The 24,093-nt window shown below is 44.1% G+C and overlaps 3 protein-coding genes across 5 annotated transcripts; 2 read left to right on the forward strand and 1 right to left on the reverse strand.

The window, feature by feature from the left end:
* The first annotated feature begins 3,533 nt into the window (after positions 1 to 3,533).
* On the forward strand, positions 3,534 to 12,859 carry fermt1 (FERM domain containing kindlin 1). 2 transcript variants are annotated; one of them, XM_068708994.1, is made up of 16 exons: positions 3,534 to 3,676; positions 5,483 to 5,637; positions 6,195 to 6,292; positions 6,877 to 7,012; positions 7,125 to 7,262; positions 8,291 to 8,474; positions 8,563 to 8,665; positions 8,763 to 8,870; positions 9,947 to 10,078; positions 10,279 to 10,328; positions 10,765 to 10,889; positions 11,246 to 11,352; positions 11,500 to 11,724; positions 11,828 to 11,952; positions 12,063 to 12,204; positions 12,283 to 12,859. In XM_068708994.1, exons 2-16 carry the CDS (start codon positions 5,487 to 5,489, stop codon positions 12,454 to 12,456), a joined length of 1,998 nt encoding a protein of 665 aa, XP_068565095.1. In that variant the 5' UTR covers positions 3,534 to 3,676; positions 5,483 to 5,486; the 3' UTR covers positions 12,457 to 12,859. The 2 variants fall into 2 exon arrangements, with proteins under 2 accessions (XP_068565095.1, XP_068565094.1); XM_068708993.1 differs by having other exon boundaries at positions 3,536 to 3,676; positions 5,478 to 5,637.
* Positions 12,860 to 14,307: 1,448 nt separating this feature from the next.
* On the forward strand, positions 14,308 to 19,380 carry trmt6 (tRNA methyltransferase 6 non-catalytic subunit). 2 transcript variants are annotated; one of them, XM_068708996.1, is made up of 12 exons: positions 14,308 to 14,553; positions 14,687 to 14,817; positions 15,017 to 15,126; positions 15,482 to 15,573; positions 15,671 to 15,754; positions 15,885 to 16,009; positions 16,116 to 16,286; positions 16,466 to 16,662; positions 16,819 to 16,904; positions 17,577 to 17,679; positions 18,238 to 18,324; positions 18,770 to 19,380. In XM_068708996.1, exons 1-12 carry the CDS (start codon positions 14,447 to 14,449, stop codon positions 18,932 to 18,934), a joined length of 1,458 nt encoding a protein of 485 aa, XP_068565097.1. In that variant the 5' UTR covers positions 14,308 to 14,446; the 3' UTR covers positions 18,935 to 19,380. The 2 variants fall into 2 exon arrangements, with proteins under 2 accessions (XP_068565097.1, XP_068565098.1); XM_068708997.1 differs by having other exon boundaries at positions 16,116 to 16,280.
* Positions 19,381 to 19,448: 68 nt separating this feature from the next.
* Positions 19,449 to 23,869, reverse strand: chgb (chromogranin B). Its single transcript, XM_068708995.1, has 7 exons — positions 23,726 to 23,869; positions 23,519 to 23,565; positions 23,345 to 23,435; positions 21,438 to 22,986; positions 21,135 to 21,234; positions 20,868 to 20,978; positions 19,449 to 19,876 (listed from the first exon to the last, which is right to left on the reverse strand). Exons 1-7 carry the CDS (start codon positions 23,790 to 23,792, stop codon positions 19,796 to 19,798), a joined length of 2,046 nt encoding a protein of 681 aa, XP_068565096.1. The 5' UTR covers positions 23,793 to 23,869; the 3' UTR covers positions 19,449 to 19,795.
* Between the last annotated feature and the right edge of the window lie 224 nt (positions 23,870 to 24,093).

Genomic DNA, 24,093 nt, shown 5'->3' on the forward strand with positions numbered 1-24,093 from the left:
TTTCACTTCCATTTGATCCGTCGGCGAGGCTGCTAATTGGGTAAGCGTGTTCCCAGGTCACCAGGAGGTTTCTCTTTCCATAAATACAGAAAGCCGGCGAAGGCTTCTACAGATGTTGTTTCCCACCCGCTTCCATGTAGGTTCAGACCGGCTTCAGGCAGTAGATGTAATTTATTGTGTTTTAAAACCACAGTCCAAACGTTTTTCCCTCTCTCTCTCTCTCTCTCTCTCTCTCTCTTTCTCTCTCTCTCCTCATCACTCTGAAGACGACATTTTATCATTCTTCCAGGCACTGGAGTAACACTAAGTTGATATTTGTCCTCTCCTTTAGCTTTGGACTGTGTGTGCTATGTTGCCAGTAGAACTGCAGGTGTCATGATGACATGGACATGGTGTTACTTTGTCTGTACTCCATCCAGGCCTGACAGGTCCAAATGATGTTATTTTCCATGTGTCCGTCCACCAATGACACAGTTTATGAGGCTCAGGGTTTATTTGTTTGTTTTTGTCATGGAATTTACATTTCCTCTCTTACACAAGGACTCAAGGGCGACCGTGTGTGCCAGCGCTACAGAGCTGAGCTGGAACAGAGAGCTTAGAGAGAGAGAGAGAGAGAGAGAGAGACTCGCAGGCGTGTTTGCTGCAGTTAATCTTCAGGGTGTGGTCAAAATGATCAAGCGGTCAAAGAAGCTGTCCTTTAACTGGTTGCGCAGAGGTTCGAGCCCTTTGCGTTTGGCACGCACCCACCGCGCTGAAGTGTCCTTACCAATTCTAGGGCAAGTCCTTCTGCAGCTGTCCTCCCGTCTTCTGTCTTCGGCATCTCTCCTCCCTGGACGGGACAAATAAAGAGTTCCTCGCTTAATCAATAAAGTATGATATCATCCCGATGAGACACCATTCCAGACGTCCCCTAAGATGGTTTGTGGCTTGCTTTCTTAATCACTGTCTAGAAAGCCGGGGGAAGCTAATGATATGACATTTATTAAGAGCGACTCAAAAATATTGCTTTTCATTTGTAGTGCTGTGTTCCTTTAAAAGGTCATTTTCATATTGTAATAACTTTTGCCAGCTCCTGCTGTCTTCCAGCGAGAGAAAAACATAATGTGCTGAAGGGGACGATAAAGAGGTTTTTGATTTCAAAGCTTGAATTCGTCCGTTGCGGCACCTCCGTGGTTTACGTGCCATAAAACACACACGTCCAGAACTACAGAGTTTGAGCAAACAGTGGCCCGTTTCTAAGCCAAAGACGTGGAGCGCCTTTTCTTTTCAGATACCGGCTCTCAAACGTTGGATCTTTCCCTCCTCCACACTCCGGTGTGGTCGAATGGCGCCACTGTGTGGCAGCAAACTTCACTGAAGTAAAAATGTCCAGTAACAGTTCTAGGATGTCCTTTACTTATGAATTGGTTCATTTAACGGGACAATAAGGTCAAACAGGATTCCCTCTCTTTAGTGGAAATCAGTTTCTAGGACTTCTGCAGGACCTTTTCAGTGATGACCTAGCTGCTACAGACCGGCATCATACACTAATGTGTTCCTATGTGGAAGTCTGATTTATGAGTATATGGCTCCAACATATATGAAATCACTGACATGGAATAACGTAGTAATAAAACTACCACAGTTACCAGCCAGCAGTGACTAATATCTACATGTGACGGATGATGTAACTCACATTCACGACGTTTCTACAATATAAAAGCTTTTAAATAATGTGGTCCAAAAACTACCATTTCAACGTTAATGATCCTGAATTTAAATGATCCTGAGAATAACGTAAACCTTTCAGATGTTTCCCGTTCTCTGGATCTCTGATAGATAGCCGTGTAGTTATTTCACAGATAAAGGAAAACACAAGAATGTTGAAATGAAACCTTTTCTCTCATTCTTCATGTGTTTTTTTTGTAAATGTGTCTCTCCGCAGGTGAATGCAGACATCTCTTAAATACCAGAAGACTAAAGCTTAAAGTATTTGTGAATATGACGATAGAGATTTGACCAGTTAGCTCATTTAGATAATTTCCCCATCAAATTAAATATTAAAAGAGTACAAAAATAAATCATGCGAAAGAACGTGATTTATGCAATTTAGGCAAGAGATGGATGGCTAAATAAACTAACTGCTGACAGTGTGCAGGATTTACTTTACTTTCTTTCAAAGTAAAGAGTTATCTTAAAATATAAATGTATCTTCAACCTCGTTCTGTGCTCCAGCTGCCTTATGATCCCCAGTAGTCTCATTCATGTCTGCCATTTGAATACATGATCCACATTAGCATGCATTTTGCTCACGTACCCGTCAAGTCAAAAGATACTGTGTGATCTTACCAACATAAACCAGAGGGTGGCAGGCTTCACACACGGGCTCCCCTTCATCACCAAGCGGCTGGAACAAGAAGAAAAGTCCACATCATTCTCAAACTGCTCACGAATTACACCCACGTAATATAATCTGGCTGAAACTTTTCTTTTTTTTTTTACTCTGTTATAGTAGTTTCATAAGCTGGCAATATCATTATGTGGAAAAGACCAAGTGAAGTGATTCATCTCGGTTTACTCATGTGGGCATTAAAGAAGGTGGGCTGATTCATCTGAGGTAAACTATTACTCATCATGTCGTGGGACTGTCTCTGTAAATCCACTTAAACTTGAGCAACAGCCCTGGTATGCTATTTACACTGCAACTATAGCCCCTTTGAACGTATCCGAATTCAATCCCTTCTTGTAGTCAGTTCAACACCAGATTTAAACTTTTTTTTTTAAATTGTATTTTTAAATTTTGACCAGAGATTTAGACACACAGAGCAACCATGTGTTCACATTGGATGAGTTATGGGCTGCATGTATAATGTATTATTGCTCAATATAAGGCAACCAGTACTATTTCCACAAGCGGAGTAGTACTCACACCCAATGACTGGTAACCTGACCTTAATGTGTCATGTTGGGGTGACTGGCCCTTTAAAAATAAAATATGTACCTTTAAGTTAAGTGACCGAGCTAACAATTTAAATGCAATTTAAAGTAAGGCCAGTCTTCTATCAATATATCATTCAATGGTTAGCCAGTCCCATCCGGCATCAATATGTTACAAAATAAACCTTTAACTCAAGCTAACCATTGCTAACTGTTCCTTTTGGTCCATTTATTTCAATTTAAAATGTATCTTACACTGAAAGCACATTGATACAGAATATGTTGTTTCTGTTTGTTTAATTAAGTTACATTAGTGTACTACTACGCTGTCATTAAGATACAAATAGACTGATTATATATAATAATGTTGTAACAATGTTTTGGCTCATTTCTGGGGTCCTCGTGAGGCTAGCCTAGCATTAGCTCTGTCTGTCATGTAGAGTTAGCTAGCTTCACCTGAATTTAGCGTACTGTAAACTGACGTAGCTATGGCGCAACTAACTAGTCCTACGTTGGTTTAATTATGTAAATCCCAAACATTATAACACCGGGGTTTTGGTGCAAACCCACCTTTGCTTTGGTGCGCTGAGCGTTAAGCTAGCTGACTTCCTCTAACGGTCCCTCCTCCTCTCTGATAACGTTACCTGTCTCTCTGCACGGGGCGTGTTTTTACTCCATGAAGGTGCCTCAATCCTGGTTCATTCCACTTCACAAGAAATGTTCTAGGAATAGCTCACCGGCAGACAACTTTGATTAAAAGGTAAGAGTGTTTTTCCAGAGTCTTGACGTTGTTAATGTTATTGGGCCATTATCCGTTTGGGATTGAATAAAGCAGACTTTTAATGTCCCAAAACCAGAAGAAATAAATCATATGATTGGGTCCAGTTGGGACTTGTGCGTTTGTTTTGTATCAGGCCTGCACAGAAGGAAGTTAATGATTAATTTTTTGTGACTTTTATTGTACTGTTATTGCTGTACTAAGGCTGACACTGTACTGTATTCTGTGAATACTAAAACTTAACAGGAGTTTATGTCTAACATTTTAGTTTTTTATTCTAGACCATTTGCTTTAGTGTGAAGGATTTTAATAATAAGAGATGCACGGTGCTTTTGGACATTGTCTCAGATAGTAGTTTGTGTGTATTTATGGCCTTCTGTAAAGACAGGGTTGTTGTATTTCTCATACAGTGAAAATGTCTTTTTCCAACGCTGCATTCCTCTAGTTCTTCCAATATTAAGTCCGCTCTTACAATGCAGTTTTGGTTGGAAATCAAACACCTGTGATTTAGAAATAGCAGATTAAACACTGGTCCCACTGGTTCCTTTGAAGGGAGTATGAGAGCTCTTTAAAACCACTGCATATTTGATACGAAAAAAAATGTACAGTAATTTATTTAACTTTCTTGTTTTTGCATTTTGACGAGGCCCAAATTACATCATTGCTCATTCCGTCACATTGTGGCCTTTATTCAGCTAGTGTAATACCGTGGAAGTCGATTCATCACGCTCCAACACATCTCAACAAGCCTTCCCTCAGCAGACATGCAAACTCAAAACTTTTAACTGTACCCTACAGCTGCGTAGGGAGGGAGCAGCGCAACGAAAGCAGAGCTGGCTTCATTAAACCTAGCCTCCCGGCAACACAGTTTCACACAGTAACATTCTACATTTCCACTGGGCTACCCAGGACAAATGAAAGCGGTATTTCTATTGATAGCCCCAGTCTAGACGAGTGTGTGTGAGTGTGTGTGTGAGTGTGTGTGAGTGTGTGTGAGTGTGTGTGTGTGAGTTGGCATCTCTTTGTTCACCACACTTTCAGAGTTCGGATGTGAAAAGAGGAGGGAGATCTGGTGCAGCGTGTGGAGATTGTTGTTTTCATGGTCTCTCCTGCACCAGATTCGTGTCCCTGCTCGTCACACATTCCACAGCTGTACCCTCCCTGCTCCTCCTCCTCCTCCTCCTGCTCCTCTCCCCTTTCCTATACCTGCCTGATGTCTTTTCATCACTCTTTTCTTCAAAAGTAAAAACCCAACAGTGCTCCGCCGTAGTTCCGCCCCTTCTGTGCAGAGAGCCGGCGTATATACCGCTGTGTTATGTTTGCTGTGTTTACTGCGTGTTCTGCGGTCTCATCTATTTTTCCCTACCGGCACCAGCCTGTACATCTGCCAGTCTGCGTGTTAGCTGATATCTTATTTATAAATGTATCGGCTGAGAGGAGTACTTCAGGGGCTGCGGTATCGTTGCAGAAAATACTGCGGAGGAAGTACGGTTGAAATCTGTTCCGTTGCTGCTCGGAACAGAAACACTGAGAGATGTGTGTTTGTGAACCGTCGGCCAAGATAATTTGGATGTTCCCACAGGATGTTGAGAAACACTTATCCCACTGACTCATGTTTTTATCCCAGATGTTTCCTAATCCTCCAAACAAAAGAGGACAGACTCAACATATAGTGGAATTCCCCCACCGTGTGATTCATTAGCGACAGCCCTAGGTTTTGATGGCGTTACCTAAAACCAGGTGTGCCCCGTCTGTAACCTTCACGCACCTCCTTTCTCTTTAGAACAGGGCCATGATCACAGCCGCAGAGTATGGAGAAACATCATGGGAGCTGTCCGTGCAGGTGGATCAAAAAGATGGAGATGAGTCCATGAAATTTAAGCTGAGGGTGAAGGGAGACTTGCACATCGGAGGCCTCATGCTCAAGCTGGTGGAGAAGATCAGTAAGTGCCTCAGATGTTCTCAGTTTGTTTACCTGGTAAAAGGGTGCATCCATTCGACTTTGTTTTTAAGAGCAGTGCCTCGAACCTCTCCCTTGCCGCCACAACAGGTATGTTAGTCAAGCCACACCCTTGTTTGCCCTGCATTTTTTTTCTACACCGCGGTTCTATTGTTTTGCCACAATGCATTGGCTTCTGTAGCCCCAGGGGCTAAAGTTCAGCCGCAATCTGATCTGATATCTCGGAGGAGCTAATGTAGTGTGAAGGAAAAGTTAGTAAGGTGGTTCAAACGGCACAAGACATAAATAGATGACTAAGTAAGCTTGTCATCAACGGGCGGATTTCTGCCCAGCACCATAACATGATGTCAGGTAGACTCATAAAACCACACTTTAATCATGCTCAGCCACCCACACAACAGTGGGTACAAGGAAGAGTGTGTGTTGGGAGCAGAGGATGTAGATAGGAAGCCAGAGATCCACCTCAAGACCTTTTAAACTTGAGATATGACGGTAGCATCGCAGTAATATGTTTCGCTTTACTAATCTGTGCGTCTGCAGAGGCTCCTCAGGACTGGTCGGACCATGCGCTGTGGTGGGAGCAGAGGAAATGCTGGCTACTCAAGACCCACTGGACCTTGGACAAGTATGGAATTCAGGTATGTAGATGCCAAAGTGATTTCATCAGTTTTTATAATAAAGCTGTTATTTGATATTGTTAGAATTTCAATGTTTTGATTCCAAAAACAATTCAAAGATTCCCCAGGAAACGCATTTCTACATTGGCCCGAAAACCGATTGAACGCCTGCGGCACAGAAGAGTCAAAGCCATAATATTTCAATTATGCGCATGTGTTTGCAGCTCCTCAAGGCAGGAAGAGCCATCAGTGGATTCGTCGTGTCAGTCCAGCCTGAATCATTTGTTGGCTCTATAATTCAAACACATGTTGTACAGCCAAGCATTGTTCAACGTCAAGCACAAAGAACTATGTAATTACAGTGAATATTTTGCTGTCGACAAAGTGATAACGACCCAATTCATGCTGGAAAAAAAAAAAGATCAGCTAGAATGTGTGCAATATGAGTGCGATGCACATTAATGTCTCAAAGTTCAGGCTCACTGTCAATTGGTTGTCCGTTATCTAGATTGCATGTGTGAACCCTTTATAAGAAGAATAAGAAAGGAAAGAGCGTGGTTATGGATTTTGCAGGTGTGGTTGAAAACCCTCATTTTTCTCCACAGGCTGATGCTGACCTGCGCTATACACCCCAGCACAAACCCCTGTTGCTGCAGCTCCCCAATATGAAAACCATCAAAATGACCGTCAGCTTCTCCAGCGTGGTCTTCAAGGCGGTGGCGGAGATCTGTCAAATGCTCAGTGAGTTTTTCTCAGCGTGTGTCATTTCTTGATTCGATCTCAAATGGAGACTCACCTTCCTTCCGTGTCGTTCCTCATCCCTCACACTGTCCCCTGTTCGCTTCGCCACCAGACATCAGGAGATCGGAGGAACTGTCCCTGCTGAAGCCTCCGGACGACCCGTCTAAGAAGAAGAAGAAGAAAGACAAGAACTCATCAGAGGAAGACATCTGGGACATTGATTTATTTAGCGGGGGACCGGGGGGCACAGGTACTGTGGAACACCTTGCTGTTTCTTAACAAAGCCAAAAAAAATTGAAAAAAGATTCAGGCTAATATTCATATTATACAAAGAAACACATGCATTGGTTAGAAAGAAATTAAAAATGTTTCTTGAATGTTTCAGTGTAAATAAACATATCTTAGCCTAGGTTATTTTGTCATAGTGGAAGTGTGATTTTGGCCACAATAACATAAACTTGTGTCTGACTCTGGAGTGCCTGCTAATGTATATCAGTTTGCTTATTACAGGGTAAAATGCCTTATTGCAGATACAAGTATTGCTTATTTATATTTAGCTCCCAAAAGACTCACCGATTCAATTTGAATAACTAAAGTTGAAAAGATCTTTTTCACTGCAGACAAACGCAGGCGTAACAAATAACTTACTAGTTTGACTGCAAAATCAGCTGCGACTACATTTAGGTGAGAAGAATATGAATAATGTCTGTAATCGGCAACATTCAGATTAATTTCAGGCCCTAGAAGGGACGTCATCTTTATTCCTACGGGTTACGTCTGCTAGAGGAGGAGAAGAAATGAGAAACCTCTATACATATAGCGCTGCGGAGATCTGACAGGCCACACTCTCCATCAGTGAGATCTGAAAGAATTGTTCAGTATGCTGCCGTGTTCTTCGGTGTTTTCCCCGACACGCACTCCCTCCGCTCCTATCCAGTTCGGATTTCACACCGGCCTAAAGATCACTCTGATTAAGACTTTTGATCTCTGCCGCCTTTAATGTTGGTACCTTCCCACTTTCACCATGCCTTATTTTGTTTTTAAGACTCCCAAGCTTTCTGTCGAATTTTTATTCTAACTGTTGATTCCTCTTTGAAAATGTTCTTTTGCTTTTAAATGTTTTTCTTCGTCCTCTTATACAATCTGACAGTGAGTTGATCTCAACTTTCAGCGCATCTCCTTTTACAATTCCTTTAAACACGCTATGAAGTTATGCTGAATCCTTTTGGCAAACCTGATATTAAACGTTTATCTGCTCTATCATTCTCCTCGAACAAGGCCCCATGTACAGCAAGACCATGACAGCCACCTACGACCCAGAGAACGGGATGCCGGTGTCGGCCACCAGCCTTTGGTTTGGAGAAAACCCTCTAGCCGAATCGCAGCCGAACTTGCCGCCTGCTGATCTGGCAAAGATGTACCAGCCGCTGTCGCCAGTGGACAAAGCAAACAACATGGCAGGGTAGATGAAAAGAGGCTTTTTTTTGTTTTCGCTCATAGATTTGAAACTCCAACACCTCTTCTAATTGTTTGTTTGCCACGATCGACAGGTGGTTGGACTCGTCTCGTTCTCTCATGGAGCAAGACATTCTACATGAAGAAAAGCTACTGCTGCGCTTCAAGTACAACGTCTTCTTCGACCTCAATCCCAAAGTAAGAGACCCAAAATGTATTCTGTTCGTGTTCAATTTGAAGGTTTTGAATTCAAACTTGAGTGTATTTTATTTTATTTTATTTTTTTGTGTTTTAGTACGACGCCGTCAGAATAACCCAGCTGTATGAACAAGCTCGCTGGTCCATCCTGCTGGAGGAGATAGACTGCACTGAGGAGGAAATGCTGATGTTTGCTTCATTACAGGTGAATAACACGCCATCGCAGTTATGAAAGGTGACGTATGGTTCTGTACGTATAGATCAGGAAGAAGACTCAATTCATCATTACACTGATGGCACATCTATAAGTCATAAAGACACTTGCATTCATGTTTTGTATACACTTAGATCTAAACTAGCGTAAGGCACTCCTGTTTTAAATTGGCTTGTGATCACGGTGTGATTGGCTGGTAATGTGGCCTAAATGAGCTGTAAGTACAGCATATGGCGGTCTTGGAGCTCTGAATAGTATCCATTCAGGAGAGCTGGTTTGGTGTCTAAAGCCATGCGAGGACGTGTCAGGACATGAGGACAATCCCACCGGAGAGGGAGGATGGGAGGGAGAGGCAGAGATGTAGGAAGAGAGACTGAGTAGTGGGAGAAGTGCCGTGGTAGAACTCAAAGCTCCTCATCAGACACAGTTTGCTCGAAGTGACTAATGTGGCAAAGACGTGATATTCTCTGTGTCTAAATTTTCAGGTCGTCTCTGATCGGTTCACATTCTGTTATTTTGCAACGGTGATTCAGAAATCCCAGTGATTCAAAGAGAGATCAACGTTGCACTCACCTACACATTGGCGCAATGGCTGGCACACTGGGCTCCCTCTGACTCATGCCGGCCTTGCGTAACCTTCTTCAGTCATAATGACTATAGGTATCAAGACTGAGACAAGACCAAGTCCACGGCAGGGCGAGTCCCACACTGGAGGACTCACTTGCTATAAAATGTGGAACATGTAAACCAGAGACACTCTTGAAATTGATCTGGAAAATCCTCATTCCCATAAAAACACCCACAGAAAACGAATAAAGATTCCTTTTCATTCACCTCTTCTACTGTCATATATATGTGTGTATAAGTCTAAGTGTATCATGAGAAATGTTTTGATAAAATAATCAAAAGGCAAATTGCAGTTCTCACAGTTGTGCTCTTGAAATAAAAGTCTTTTTCAAGAGACGGAAACGAGACAGAGTATATCTCCGTTATACTCGCTCGGACTGATGTCGAGAACTCCAGCACTGACTAATGTAGTAAAAACTTTCATTTTGTTTCATTTTCAGTACCACATCTGTAAACTGACCATGTCTAGTGAACCACTGGACCGCTCCAACGAGCCAGAAATAGATGAAGTAGAGGCCGCCCTCTCCAACTTGGAGGTGACACTTGAAGGCGGACTCCCAGACCGAATTCTGGTAAACATATTTTTTTTTTAGACGGGGCTACACTGGGATGGATGTTGACTGTAATTTTAAGGTTTCCAGGTCTGTTACAGTAGAACACCTGTTTGTTTTTTTTAAGCAGGAGTGATAGGTAGGCCTCCTATGATTGCATGTCTTAACACGGTGTCAGGAGAAGTTGCGGGATAATTCACAGTTGTTTGTCCCGCCCCCAGGAAGACATTACAGACATTCCAGAGCTGGCAGATTCCCTCCGGCTGTTTAGGTAAACCCACCTTTTGTTCCTGTGAAATGAAGATGCCACTATGAATAACTAAAGTGAAATACCTTCATCTGAAATTGATCCTTCACCGTCCTTTAAACCCTCTCCTTCTAGTGCATTTAAATCAGCCTCATTTAGTACGGTTTGATTTATAGGACAGGGGTGAAAATATTCTCTACACAAATTTATTACGTGAATTTATGCCTCTGATATTCACTTTAATCTCATAATGGCTTATAGGTTGTCTGATAATTGATTAAAGGAAACAACCTTCTGTTGAGCTGCTCACCGCTTTTAATGAGTAAAAAAAAAAATGATCTCCTAACCTTCATAAAACATTTTCGCTGACAGTCTTTTACTCAGAGGCGTCAAGATCACAACACGTATTGCAGCCAAAAAAGCAATGATTTATTTTCTATTCCTTGCCGCCTTGAATCAGGCCCAAAAGACTAACGCTGCGGCCGTACAAAGAGTACTGGTTTGTGTTCAAGGACACCACCATCTCCTACTACAAGAACAAGGAGACCTCCAGTGGGGAACCCATCGAGCAGTTTCACCTCCGAGGTCAGTGAAGGAGAATGATGTGAATAACAGTTATATTTCACGCACAATTCACAGGTGCATAGACTCATTTTTCATGTTTTTTACTCTTGTGCATGTAGCATTAGCTGTCGTTAGCAAATAAATTAAAGTGATATCTAAATAAAATAATAGTGAAGAATGAGAAATATCTAAATACAATAAAGAGAAAATAACAATAATGAAAAATTATATTTTCATATTGATAATAAACGTAAAAAAATACTAAATTGACTGAGAACCAAGATATTCTCATTATTTAATAATACATTGAATGTTGTACGGGTTGTACCAACGTCGCTCTTTAAATTCACTTGTATCCGTTCCTCTTCACCTGACAGGTTGTGAGGTAGTCCCCGATGTCAACGTCACGGAGAAGAAGTTCGGCATCAAGCTGCTGCTCCCAGTTGCTGACGGGATGAATGAGGTGTACATCCGATGTGACAATGTGAGGCCCTCCTCTTCCTCCCCGTGCTTTCCAGCATTTTTCCTGTGATAACCAGCAATTACTACCTCTTTATTCTGTGTAAATCCCTGTAAAGTGTGCGTCCATAAACGCGGGTGTGATGTTGTAACCGTCCTTAAATTGCCGCAGCAAACGCAGTACGCCAAGTGGAAAGCTGCGTGTATCCTGGCCTCCAAGGGCAAGACGATGGCCTACAGCTCCTACAAGTCCGAAGTGAGGAACATCCAGTCCTTCCTGCAGATGAAGAGCCTGGCGCCCCCTCCTGGTCAGGCAGCTCCTGACCTTGACGCGATGGAGATGAATGCCGAATGTTTCTTCTCCCCGCGCTACACCAAGAAGCACAAAACCAAGCATGTGGGTCTCAGGGCTCCGTGCAGTATACTTGACAACAGCATTACATCACTGTTTTTAATCACTGCGGACATTTGCTAAACCTGCCTCTGGTGATTGTTTCAAGCTAACAGCACGCATCCTGGAGGCCCATCAGAACATAGCACGGCTGTCCCTAATGGAGGCCAAGATGCGCTTCATCCAGGCCTGGCAGTCGCTTCCGGAGTTCGGTATCAACTACTACATTGTCAGGTACGGTGTTTATATGTTGAAGTATATTTCACAAACAACCGGGGACATATTCGCACATCTAAATGTTGTTTTTGAACACTAATTTGGTCGTTCTTTTATTTGCGTTTCAGATTCAAAGGCAGTAAGAAGGATGAGATTCTGGGGATCTCTTACAACCGTCTGATTCGTATGGACATGTCCTCTTATCTGCCTGTCACCACGTGGAGGTTCGCCAACATGAAGCAGTGGAACGTTAACTGGGAGATAAGACAGGTGAGGGAGTCGGCGTGACCATATATTAGGGTTTGTCTTCATCTACAGACGGCATGAATACTTTCTGTGTGATTCCAGGTGACCATACAGTTTGACCAGAATGTGTCAATGGCCTTCTGCTGTCTGAGCTGCGACTGCAAGGTGGTCCACGAGTTTATCGGCGGCTACATCTTCCTCTCGACGCGATCTAAAGACCAGAACGAGACGCTAGACGAAGAACTGTTCCATAAACTAACCGGAGGCCAGGAATGAGGGAAGATAAAAGCCTGAGGGTCTTTCTAGTACATCTGTTCATTTTCCTATGTTGCAATGTGAAAGCGCAGCGTTCATCTACTGTAGCAATGGTAACCCTTAACACTGAGCGAATCACTGCCAGAGAAAATGTAATCCTGTAAACTGTAAATGTAAGATGTTCGCACACAGAACAAAAGTTGTTTTTTGTCGTTATATATCCTGCTGTGAAGAGTTATAGCAGTCTACCCTGCACTAAAGACATAATGACGTTGATGTTTTTTATTTAGTCAAGAATCTCTCAAAGCTTGGATGCATTGATATTTGTAGGAATTCAGTTTTTTAAAGGTGAAGAGATGCCCTTGTTTAAGACAGAAAATCATTTTGTAAAAAAATCATTAAAGGTTTTGTTTGTATTTCACAACTTGTTTCACGTTTGTTCATTTGCTGCCACACAAACGCGAATGAGTTTTCTGTTCATGTTCACGTTGATGTGACGAGGAAATGTCATGCCTAATTTTGCAATAGCCTCTGTATTGAATGCACTATACAGCCGTACACACACTGTGAACTTCTGCCACACGGCCTGAAAAGCGAAGCTTCAAAAAATTCACAAGAACTCTGGAAATGTCTTGGATTCATGAAGGACTTCATAAACTATGTGACATTTAACCTGCTTTCAGAAACGCTGCAAGCTTCAGAACATACATAGCATAGCGTTAGTATAAATACTACAGTATAATGCCAAGTTTATTATAACTTTAATCTGACTTATAGGTTTGGACTGAAGTCCCTATGACTTCCTGTCTGATTGCAGATGGATCATTTCAAAATGACTTGACCCTTAAGCTATTTAAGATGTCTCCCAGGTTGCATCACATCTTTTCAGTTGGACCGAATGGTGTTGTTGCTTTATGCCGTGTAGGATGCTCTCTCAACCGCCTCACTGCTGCACTGCTGTACACTAGTGGTGGGCAGGTGGAGTTGGCACACCGTTTAAAGGCAGTTATAAAACACCAGATTGTGGCCCCATGGTGGGAGATGAAAGTGCTGACGCGGCCACACATCTGCCATGTTTTTTTGCCCTACAAACTGAGCTGGAATGCAATTCAGCAGTATCAGCTCCCACAGTGACGAGTAGGTTATCAAGTGTATGCTTTAATATAACTATATACATAATACAATCCAGTTTGAATTCAATATAGTGTTCAGCAAGGTGTCATAAAATCTAAAAGTAAATATTCTTAACATGACTTAACAGTTAATTAGTCAGATAATTATGGTATGTGGAAAATAAAAAAAATAAGTGGGAATAGTTTATTACAATTCATTTAAACGTATAACAATAGGTATTTTTACCATAAGATGCAACTATTGTATACATGCCATGTCATTATGTATGCAAACATGCAGAAATATTGTGAGAACAGAGTTTAAATGATGAAAAAAACTAGACTGGGAATAGGTCATTGAAGTGGTCCTGTTCACTTATTGATCTACAATTAATTCGCCATATACCTCGTTCAATTTGTTGTTTGTTCACTATCTCCTAACACTGCTGCCACATGCACACATTGTCAACAGTTTTCATCTTAATATCGTCCTTCCGTTAGCTGTTCCTACTGTCTGTACTTTTCCCTAATTGGGAAAAACTCGATTTTGTCGTTTTTAGCGCCCCCTCCCTCTCGTAGGCGGACAAAAAGTTCATCGATGATTCTGAAATCGATTTTTTTTAAAACCCAGTCATCGCTCTTCGCTCCTACTGTCTCTGCGAACTCAGCGACGCATATCCAGCCAATCACAGCGGACTATGTTGAGGCGTTGCAATTTCTACACTCTGCGATCGTTTAGTCGCCCTGGAAAGCTAGGGAAGTGAATGCTAACACGTGAAAATAGTGATCTGCCATGTTTTGCTTTCACTGCATGGTGGTGTAGTGACTCCGAATCATTATTTAAAGGTGACAGAGAACCTCTCGGCTGACCGGTGAGCTCGGTTTGATCTGCTTTTAATATGGCGGACAACGTAGAGGAGGATTCTCTGTGCAGAATTAAAGGGGAAGACTACGTCGTGTTGAAACGGGGAGATATCTTCAAAGCTGTGCAAATCCAACAGAAGAAGTAAGTCCAAAACATCTGTAGCTAGCTAAACAAAAGCCTCACAAACTGGGGCTAGCTGACATCTCACTGGCGACACGCATTGAGATGCCGTTCAATGGACGCGTTTGTTTATTTCTGCGTGATCTGCTCACAGGAAGGTGATTTTTGAGAAGCAGTGGTTCTTCCTGGACAACGCCGTGGGGCAGTTGTACGGCAGCACCTTTGAGATTGCGTCTGGAGGGATCCTGCAGCCGCGGAAGCCCAAAGACACAGAGAGCTCCACCGGTGTGTAACCTGCTGTTAGATGGAACACACACACACACACACACACACACACACACACACACACACACACACACACACCAGGCACATTCATGATAAATGTCTCATTATTTCCAGATTGCATGCATGATCTTGGACCGTTACAGGCTGTTATGCTTTCATTTTCTCTTTGAATAATCTCCTCCATGTGTGTTCTTCCCAGACGCAAAGGAGGCCGGCACAGACAACAGGAACATTGTAGACGATGGCAAATCACAGAAGCTGACCAGGGATGACATTGAGAACTTAAAAGAGCAAGGACTGAAGGACCAGGTACGGGGAATGGGGAAGTACGACAGCTGAAAATAGGCCCCAACAAATGCCCCGTTAAATCCCGTTTGAGTAGTGTTTGCTGAAAACTACATTCCCCAGTTATTTCAGGGAATTACTCAACCTTTTTAACAGAAAATATTCCATTAAATATTTGTGATCCATTGTTAAAGACCTACGTCTTATGTAGGAGCCAGTGGGCTCGGGGCTGAGCGCCACAGGCAGAATAGGGAAGAGATGGTTCAATGCATTGTTGTTTTTTGTCTTGTCATGGGAACCTTACCTTAAAATGTTAAAGTATAACTGTGTGTGTGTGTGTGTGTGTGTGTGTGTGTGTGTGTGTGTGTGCGCTCCACAGGAAATCATTCAGCAGCTTGTAGAGAACAGCTCCACATTCAGCGGTAAGACTAAATATGCCCAGGATAAGTACATCAAGAAGAAAAAGAAGAAGTGAGTGACTTCCCATGATGCAGCCACCATTTGCTTCACACTTCATATACTGTAGTGGGCTGTCATTAGTGTTGTTCCCATTCTCCTGCTTTTCCAGGTATGAAAATACTGTGACGATTCTAAAACCATCCTGTCGCATCCTGGCCTTGATGTACCACGGCCGGGAACCCGGGAAGATCTGGTGAGTCAGCACATGCATGAGCAGCGCATGTGAAAGTTGTCCTTTTATTAGAGCAGAGAGAGAGATGAAAGTATGATGTGTGTGTGTGTGTGTGTGTGTGTGTGTGTGTTTGTGTTTTCCTGTGACGCAGCCACCTGCGGTATGACTTACTTGCCCAGATGTTGACTCTGGCAAACATCCACGCGGGCAGCAAAGTGTTGGTGTTCGAGACGTGCGCCGGCCTCGTGCTGGGATCCGTCATGGAAAGAATGGGGGGTACGTTAGTCCCGTGAACTTCTCTGTGGCGTTCGTCCGATTGACCGAAAAGAAGCCTTTTTCTCTGCCCTCTGCATAGTTACCCTCTCTCTTCCTCCTCATCCAGGCTATGGCTCAGTGGTCCAAATGTACCCAGGAGGTGGGCCCGTGCGGGCGGGCGTGGAGAGCTTTGGCTTCCCCGCACATTTTCACGATATGCTGCATGAGTTTCCCATCTGCCATGTGAATGCTCTGCTGGCAGGCACTCTGGACACCACTGCCAAAGACCCTGGTGCTGGTAGAGACTGCTTATTTCAAACAAAATCTCTCTAAGATGTTTCTAACCTTGTTTTTAGGCAAAACACTGTACAAATGTGCACGTGTTCCTCTGGTCGTTCTACCTTTTTATAAAACTACACATAGACTTAAGATGCTGTGACATTCATCTGATGTAAACGATCTCCCTCCTCATTATAGCATCAAAGCAGTCCGGCGTGGCTGCAGAGGAGGAGCAGAAGCCGCCAAAGGCAGAACAGACAGAACAGATGAGCAGTCCGGAGGAAATAAAGACGGAGGAAATAAAGATGGAGGAAATCAAGATGGAGACAAACAGTGGAGCTGATGACGGCTACGACCCGGAGAAAGAAGAGAGGGAGAAACGCATCGAAGCCAAAGTACGCCCGCTGTCTACTCACCCCACTCGGGACTGCTTTACTTTTAGCTTTACTGTCGTGAATTTAAGTTTGTAAGCAACAGGAATGAGCCTGTATGTAAGATCTGAAAGAGAGGGTCAATGTCCTAACTTCATGTTTTTTTTGTTTTTTTTTTAGGCTCAGGAAAAAAAGGTGAAGCAGGAGGAGAAACGGAAGAAGCTGGCATCTGCTGCTGCCCTGCTGGAAGGCAGGAATGCGGACGGGTTAGTCTCAGATTTAGCCTCTTCTGCTTTCTCTGCTCTTTTTGCTGCGGCAGCCTCCCCCCCCCCCCTTCAGCACCGTGCACTAAACAACCGTTATTAAAATGGATCTACGGGGAATGGAAACGTGATGAACGATTAAAAGGTATTGTTAAGTACGTCCATAAAAGTCGGTCCTCTGAGCTCACACGCGACGATTAGCCCGCCCGTGTCCTCGCAAGGTGAACAAAGTTATCGCTTTGCAGTTTCCCCCCCCCCGTCCTGTAAAACGAAGAGGACTTGCTTTATAGCTTTTCTGTTATGATTGATTGGGTGAGAAGCGTTGTGAGGGCGACAACCCGAGCCAGAAGTATTGATCTGGTTAGCCTATTGACTCTCTCTACATCACAGCGGCTGTATCATAAACGGCCCCCGGACCGTTCCTTAAATCAGCCTCTTTTACCGACTCTTATCCAGCTACATACAGGATGAAATGAACGTCGACAGTCGGCACTAAATCCCCCCCCCCTCCCCCCAGTCCTCCACTCATAACTGCCGTACAGCGCCCATGAGCTAAAATACGACATGGCCGACCCATGCGTTTCCAATAACAAAGTGTGTGGTTTACGGTGTATTTCACGGTCGGACAGGTTTGCTTTGATCATCTGTTTTGTTTCCCCCCCCCCCAACATGCAGGTTGGTTATAGCCAGTCGCTTTCACCCGTGTCCCGTCCTCATGGGCCTGATCAAATTCCTCTCCCCCTCCAGGCCGTTTGTCGTCTACTCCCAATACAAAGAGGTACGATCATGACGAGCAGCGGCGGTGGTTACTGGAGCACATGAGATGAGAAAGAGCTCATACAGCCTGGTGTCAGTCTAAAATAAGTCAAGACACTTATTGGATTGTAATTAATTCCCATGCATGCTGCTCAGAGTAATCGTAGCGACGGCGTGGTGTCTCTCTCCAGCTGTTAACGGGGCTAACGGCTAACGGCTAAAGGGCTAACGTTAACGGAGGCTGCGTCGACTTGCATTATGATCATTTTTAAGAGTGTTTTTATGTAAATGACCACTCTAGATGACAAGAACAAAGTGAAAGAATAACATTGAGAATGTTTGATGGTTATGATGAAATAAGAATATTGTGAATCAGCCGAGAAAATTGTAATCGGTTTATCTCCGTTTACAATCACATCCCTGCTCTTTATTATACCTTTATTGTGTGTGTGTGTGTGTGTGTGTGTGTGTGTGTGTGTGTGTGTGTGTGTTAACTTGTTGACTCCGCAGTCCTCTTAATGCTCCTTTTTTTTTAATTTATTTTTTTATTTCTCCTCGCTTCCCGCTCTCATCTCTGCAGCCTCTGATCGAGTGCTACACAAAGCTCAAGGAACAAGGCGGCACGGTCAACCTCCGCCTCGCAGACACCTGGCTCAGACATTACCAGGTACGACCGTTACACTCAGAGTCGTGTCTTTCTGTTTGAGCGACATTGTTAAAGCTGCTCCAGTCAATACGTTTTTATATGAACAATGGATCACATGACAAAAGTACAAGTAAAAACATTTCTGTCAATCCACTAATTGTTTCAGCCCTCAGTCCTTCTTTTACTGCGAGAGATAGAAAGACCTTCACATCCTCTTATTGTTGGTCGAACCGTGATGCAGACATTCTTTGCGATGAGATACCGGTCCGTTATTACAGACTTTCCTCTCACCGCCCACTCTGTTTTGTATTTATGCTGCTTCTTTCAGATTTGTGTACTGTGCAGCAACTGGATGAAAGTGTTTGCATAGTCAAAGAGATGTTCCCCCTCAGGACCAGAGTGTTATCCAGCCCTCTCTTTAGAATGAATGTCTCCTGACTGTATGTCTGCGCGTCGTTGTCCCCAGGTGTTGCCTAACAGGACGCATCCAGTGCTGCTGATGAGCGGCGGCGGGGGCTACCTCCTCTCGGGGACAACGGTCGCCGCAGACCGCTCCAAACCCGCGGGCTCCCAGCGAGCCGAGGAGCCGGCGCCAAAGAGACTGAAGATGGAAGAAGACACCGACGGATAAACAAACACAGACGCATCGAATCTTTTTAAGGGCAGGTTACCAGCGGGGCCCCGTTGGGGGGGGGGGGGTTTCCCCCCTCCAGCATCGACTTCTCTTTCTGCTGAACTGATTTGACACCTCTGGCGTTAGCGAGACGGAGTGTCTGGTTTTGCATTCATCAGAGCAGCGTCTCCCGTCTTGTGTAGTCGGATCAGTGCTGAGGAGTCACCTATAAGGCAGGATGAGCTCAGTGTATGTGTCGTGTAAGGAAGCGCAGAAATAATCTTAGTAACACATTTGTTTCTTATGCCTCGAGACGAGGTGTAAAAACGTTTTGTTCCCCGGTTAACGCTCTCCAGCGTCTTCTTTTCTTTATATTTTGTTATCACCGCAGAAAGTGCCATTTGTTATATGATATCCAGCTGCTTATGCGGAACCTACACAAAATTAAAGAAGCAGAACCAAAAGTGCCGGCTCCTTTTTTTTTTTTTTTTCTTCAATCAAGAAATAATTTGAGAGATATTTGTTTGGTCCCAGAATAACTCCTTTTATTGAGTGCAGACTGAACAAACTCTTCAGAACACGATGATTTGAATAATTTGTCTCAGATGCATATATAATAATGTCATATTTTCTCTTATTATATATTTATATAATTAAACATCAAAACCATTCCCATGCTGAGTAATTTGATAACATCAAAATATCACAAATACGCTGATAAACAAGTCGATCGTTTTTGGCAAGGCTCCAGATTTTTTTGTGTTTTTTTTTGTGTTTTTTTTCTTCTTCATCACTGGTAAGCATACTAAATCAGCTGAGATACAGTAAGACAGCAGCTCTGATCCGCCGGTCGTGTCTTCCTGTGCGCTCCATCGTGGCTCACGCACCGCTGTCATGCATCTTGGCAGCGATTTTCTGCAGCTCCGTGTCCATCGCTGCTAGGTTTTCCAGCTCTTTCTCCTGGAAAAAAAAACAGGAGTAGTAATACATCAGCAACTAAACGCCATCACTTTATATTGAGCCATCTGGTTGTATTTACCGTATATGGACTAGAAATGAGGATGAACGTATCATAATTGCTGCTTGTTTACTGATGACTCCTTGAAAAATCTGCATAAATTGGTCATTTAGGTTAATAAACGTTTCCTTATTATCCCTTCGAGGTGCGGCGCTGATTTGTTTTGCATGTGACGAGCTGGGGAGATCTAAAAGGCCGTCCATCTCTCTTTTTTTTTAATGGGCTTATTATGACTTTGATTGCTCTGGGAGGCCATAATAACGAGGTTCTTAGTCGTGATTACTGCAGCGGCCATAAAAAGCCGACGTGGGAAATGCAAATAGAGAAAGGGGGGGGGGGGGCGCAAGTGTGGAAGAGAGGTGCCGTGAAGGAAACGATTTCAACGAGGCAATAAAAAAAAAACCTTCTAAATGTTCCAGAGTTGAGGAGCGAGTCGTGAGGATACCGGTTCCATTCTTCCTTCATGTATTCGGGTCGAGCTCTTGAGGGACGGCTCCTGATGTGCATTTGCACAGATGCATATTCAACTGATGCTCTGACGGATAAGTCCTGACATCTCCAGAGAGATTTCCATAATGAGCATGGCCGCCTTTTCCCCCCCAGTGGACACTGTGGGGTGGACTTGATGTGCGTCGTGGCTTTACTGGGTCAGCTAAATACATAGAGGGGCGAGTGTTTTCTATTTTTAAAACACACAAATGTGTCTATTCACAATAATATGTCAGGGTAGATTACTGGTCTTAAAGTAGTTTTTAAGATTTACACATTTCTATGTTGCCAGTTTTTTTCTTCTTCTGGCTGCTTCATAGTATTCATCAGTACCAGTAAATAACGGTATGATAATGTATTTTCACCTCACTCCGTTGGTCTAGTTAGAGGTTTAACAACAGTAAATGCATCCTCACATCAGTCATAAAGGCCCTTTTGTTTTACCTCCTGCTGGGTGAGTGCTCTCTGGTGCATGCTCCTCTTTGGCTCCTCTTGAGTCGAGTGGTGGGCCAGCTGGTTTACCTTATAGCTCAGCAACTTGGCCAGTTCATCCATCTGAACACATTCAAGGCAGAATCGGATTATGTTGGAAAAATCAAATTTTCAAATATACACAGTCGGTTTATTGTCTCTGATCTTAAGCAATTTTGCAACAAATCATTCCTTCATATATGTAGCCAAAAAATAAAAATCTTAACTCATAATGCGTACCTTGTTTGAGGTTGTGGCGTGCTCATCTGAATCCCTTTTGTACCAGGCAGGATGGTAGAAACCTCTATAAATCCAGGGATTACGCTTCTCGGCCAGATACCTGAAAAACAGCCCCAATAACAGTCAGTTTTTTTTTTTTTTTATGTCAGCACATAAACACTGCTAAAGGGGTTTGTTCATTTCTTTTGCTGACTGGAGACTGCTGTTACTGAACTCTGCAGTGTTTTGTGCTCTGGGGTGCAGAATACAAACTTGCAGAATTAAAGAGTAAAACTTGTTCGATATGATGAAAGGTGGAAGTACCTCGCTGCTTCGTCCTTGTCCTCATTTTCCTCCGAATCGTCCCTCAGTTCTTCGTCGTCTTCTGACGAGCCTCCGCCACGCTTGTGGAATTTCTTCTTGTGGTGGTATCGATGCGAAGGTTTCCAGATGCGCTTTTCTATTCCCGCCTGTCGTTTGTCCACGCCCCAGTCCTCCTGGCTGCGTTCCCCGTCCGGCTCTTCTCTCTCCTCCTCTGTGAGCTCTTCGTCACGTTTGTGTCTCCTCTGGTGGGGCCTGCCCGCCCTCCAGTCTCTCTTTTCCCATCCTGTATTGAAATCCCAGTATTCCTGGCTGCGTTCTTCGTCGGGCTCTTCTCGTGCTTCATTGGAAAGCTCTTCATCACGTTTGTGTCTCCTCTGGTGGTACCGTCCGGCCTTCCAGTCCCTTTTGTCAAGACCCCAAGATTCCTGGCTGCGTTCTTCATCAGGCTCTTCCCTGGCTTCTTCTGAGAGCTCTTCATCACGTTTGTGTCTCCTCTGGTGGTACCGTCCGGCCTTCCAGTCCCTCTTGTCAAGACCCCAAGATTCCTGGCTGCGTTCTTCATCAGGCTCTTCTCGTGCTTCTTCTGAGAGCTCTTCATCACGTTTATGTCTCCTCTGGTGGTATCTTCCGGCCTTCCAGTCCCTCTTGTCAAGACCCCAAGATTCCTGGCTGCGTTCTTCATCAGGCTCTTCTCGTGCTTCTTCTGAGAGCTCTTCATCACGTTTATGTCTCCTCTGGTGGTATCTTCCGGCCTTCCAGTCCCTCTTGTCAAGACCCCAAGATTCCTGGCTGCGTTCTTCGTCTGGCTCTTCCCTGGCTTCTTCTGAGAGCTCTTCATCGCGTTTGTGTCTCCTTTGGTGGTACCGTCCGGCCTTCCAGTCCCTCTTGTCAAGACCCCAAGATTCCTGGCTGCGTTCACCATCTTCCTGCTCCTCTGACGGTTCGTCGCCACGCTTGTGGAGCTTTTTCTTGTGGTGGTAGCGATGTGAGGGCTTCCATATGCGCTTGTGTCTTTCCTCCTCGTCCTCGTCCGCTTGCCTTTTGCCCTCATCCCAGTACTCTTGGCTACGCTCTTCCTCTGGCTCCTCCCTCTCGTCCCCTAAAGATTCCTCATCTCGCTTGTGTTTTCTCTGGTGGTATCTTCCAGGCCTCCAGGTCCTCTTCTCTCTCTCTTCACCTCCTCCTCCGTCTTCTGATCTCTTTTCCTCGACCCCCCAGCTCTCCTGACTGCGCTCGTTGTCTTCCTCTCCTTCTCCCCGTTTGTGCTTCTTTTGGTGGTATCTTCCAGTCCTCCAGCTGCTCCTCTTCTCCCGCTCCTCTTCCTCCCCGTTCTCGTGTCTCTTCTTCTTCTCGTCACCCAGACTCCAGGATTCTTGGCTGCGCTCGTCTTCTGGGATTTCTCTTTTATCCTCAATGGAGTTCAGGAGAGCCTCGATGTCTTTCACATCGGCTCCCTTTGCCTCGGGCACCTCAAGATGACCGTTGGCCACCTCTCCATGAGTCGCTGGCCCCTCGATGCTCTTCTTGTCCAGCGGGGCATGTTTAACCCCTATGACAGAACAAAAGAAACAATCAGAGGAGATGTAAACAACTTAATGTAGCTCTAAGACTTCAGATCCCATCTTGTATGTGATGATTTGACCAATCACTTGTTTGATATTTAAGTTCAATTAATTGCGTTGGAGGAAAGGGTCTCCTGAATATTTTTGAATGTCCCTTTAAGCGGCATGAAAACTGTAAGCAATATTAATAGCTCTACTTTGTCACCAGCCTACTTTGTTTTATTTTATGTGTTTGAATCTCCTCAATGTCTCATCGACCTGACAGTTAAAAGAGTGCGTTGATGCTTTAAATATGCCTGTTTACTTATCTCCGTGCACACTGAAGAATCTGCTTGTGCTACAAACCTGCTTGGAGAATGTCTTTGCATTCCTGGTCCAGCTGGGAGTCCGGTTTGGAGAGAGCTTTGGACAGGACTTCAACCAGACAGCGTGTTACCTGCAACACACAAAATAAACTAAATACGTAGCTGCTTTTCATTTCGTTTTAAAACTTAATAATTGCATTTAAAAAAAGCATACCACATCTTCTCTCTGTCCTTCTTTTCCCACTGGAAGCGCTAGATTTTCTGCATTAGGAAGAAAAAAAGAAAAAACATGGTAAAACTGCAGGAGGATTGCATGTATTAAAGTGAAAGAGCAGTCAGCGTCTCTGTCCATGGTCCTGAACTGTGCTCACTAACTTACAGCAGTCTGCAAGAACAAAAAAAACGTCACTCCATCACTTACCTGTCAGCAAGGACGCCACCGCCACAACGACAAAAACAAGTCTCATCTTGGCGAGGTGAAGGTACATCCAAGAAAATGTGAGGGGGAAAAAAAAGCAACAACTCCAGTCCCTCCGAAAGCAGCGGGAGAGAGCTGCGCTGACTGGGCGCCTGCTGCTCTGAAGACTGGAGCAGAGGAGCTCCTCTAATAAAGAGAGGAGTGGGCTGGAGGAGAGCGTGGGAGGAGGGCTTTCGGCTGTGTTAATGTCATGACTCATTAAGACCTGCGAAGAGAGTGGTCTGAGTGAAATTTGATGCGTGCACACTGTTGACATTTTGCGAAAACCGAATTAGCGATTAGCGTCACTGTTCATTCAGGTGATAATTTAA

This window comes from Cebidichthys violaceus, unplaced genomic scaffold (assembly GCF_023349555.1).
Source record: "Cebidichthys violaceus isolate CVI_PGR_0920_01 unplaced genomic scaffold, fCebVio1.0.p SCAF_14, whole genome shotgun sequence".
Lineage (NCBI taxonomy): Eukaryota > Metazoa > Chordata > Actinopteri > Perciformes > Stichaeidae > Cebidichthys > Cebidichthys violaceus.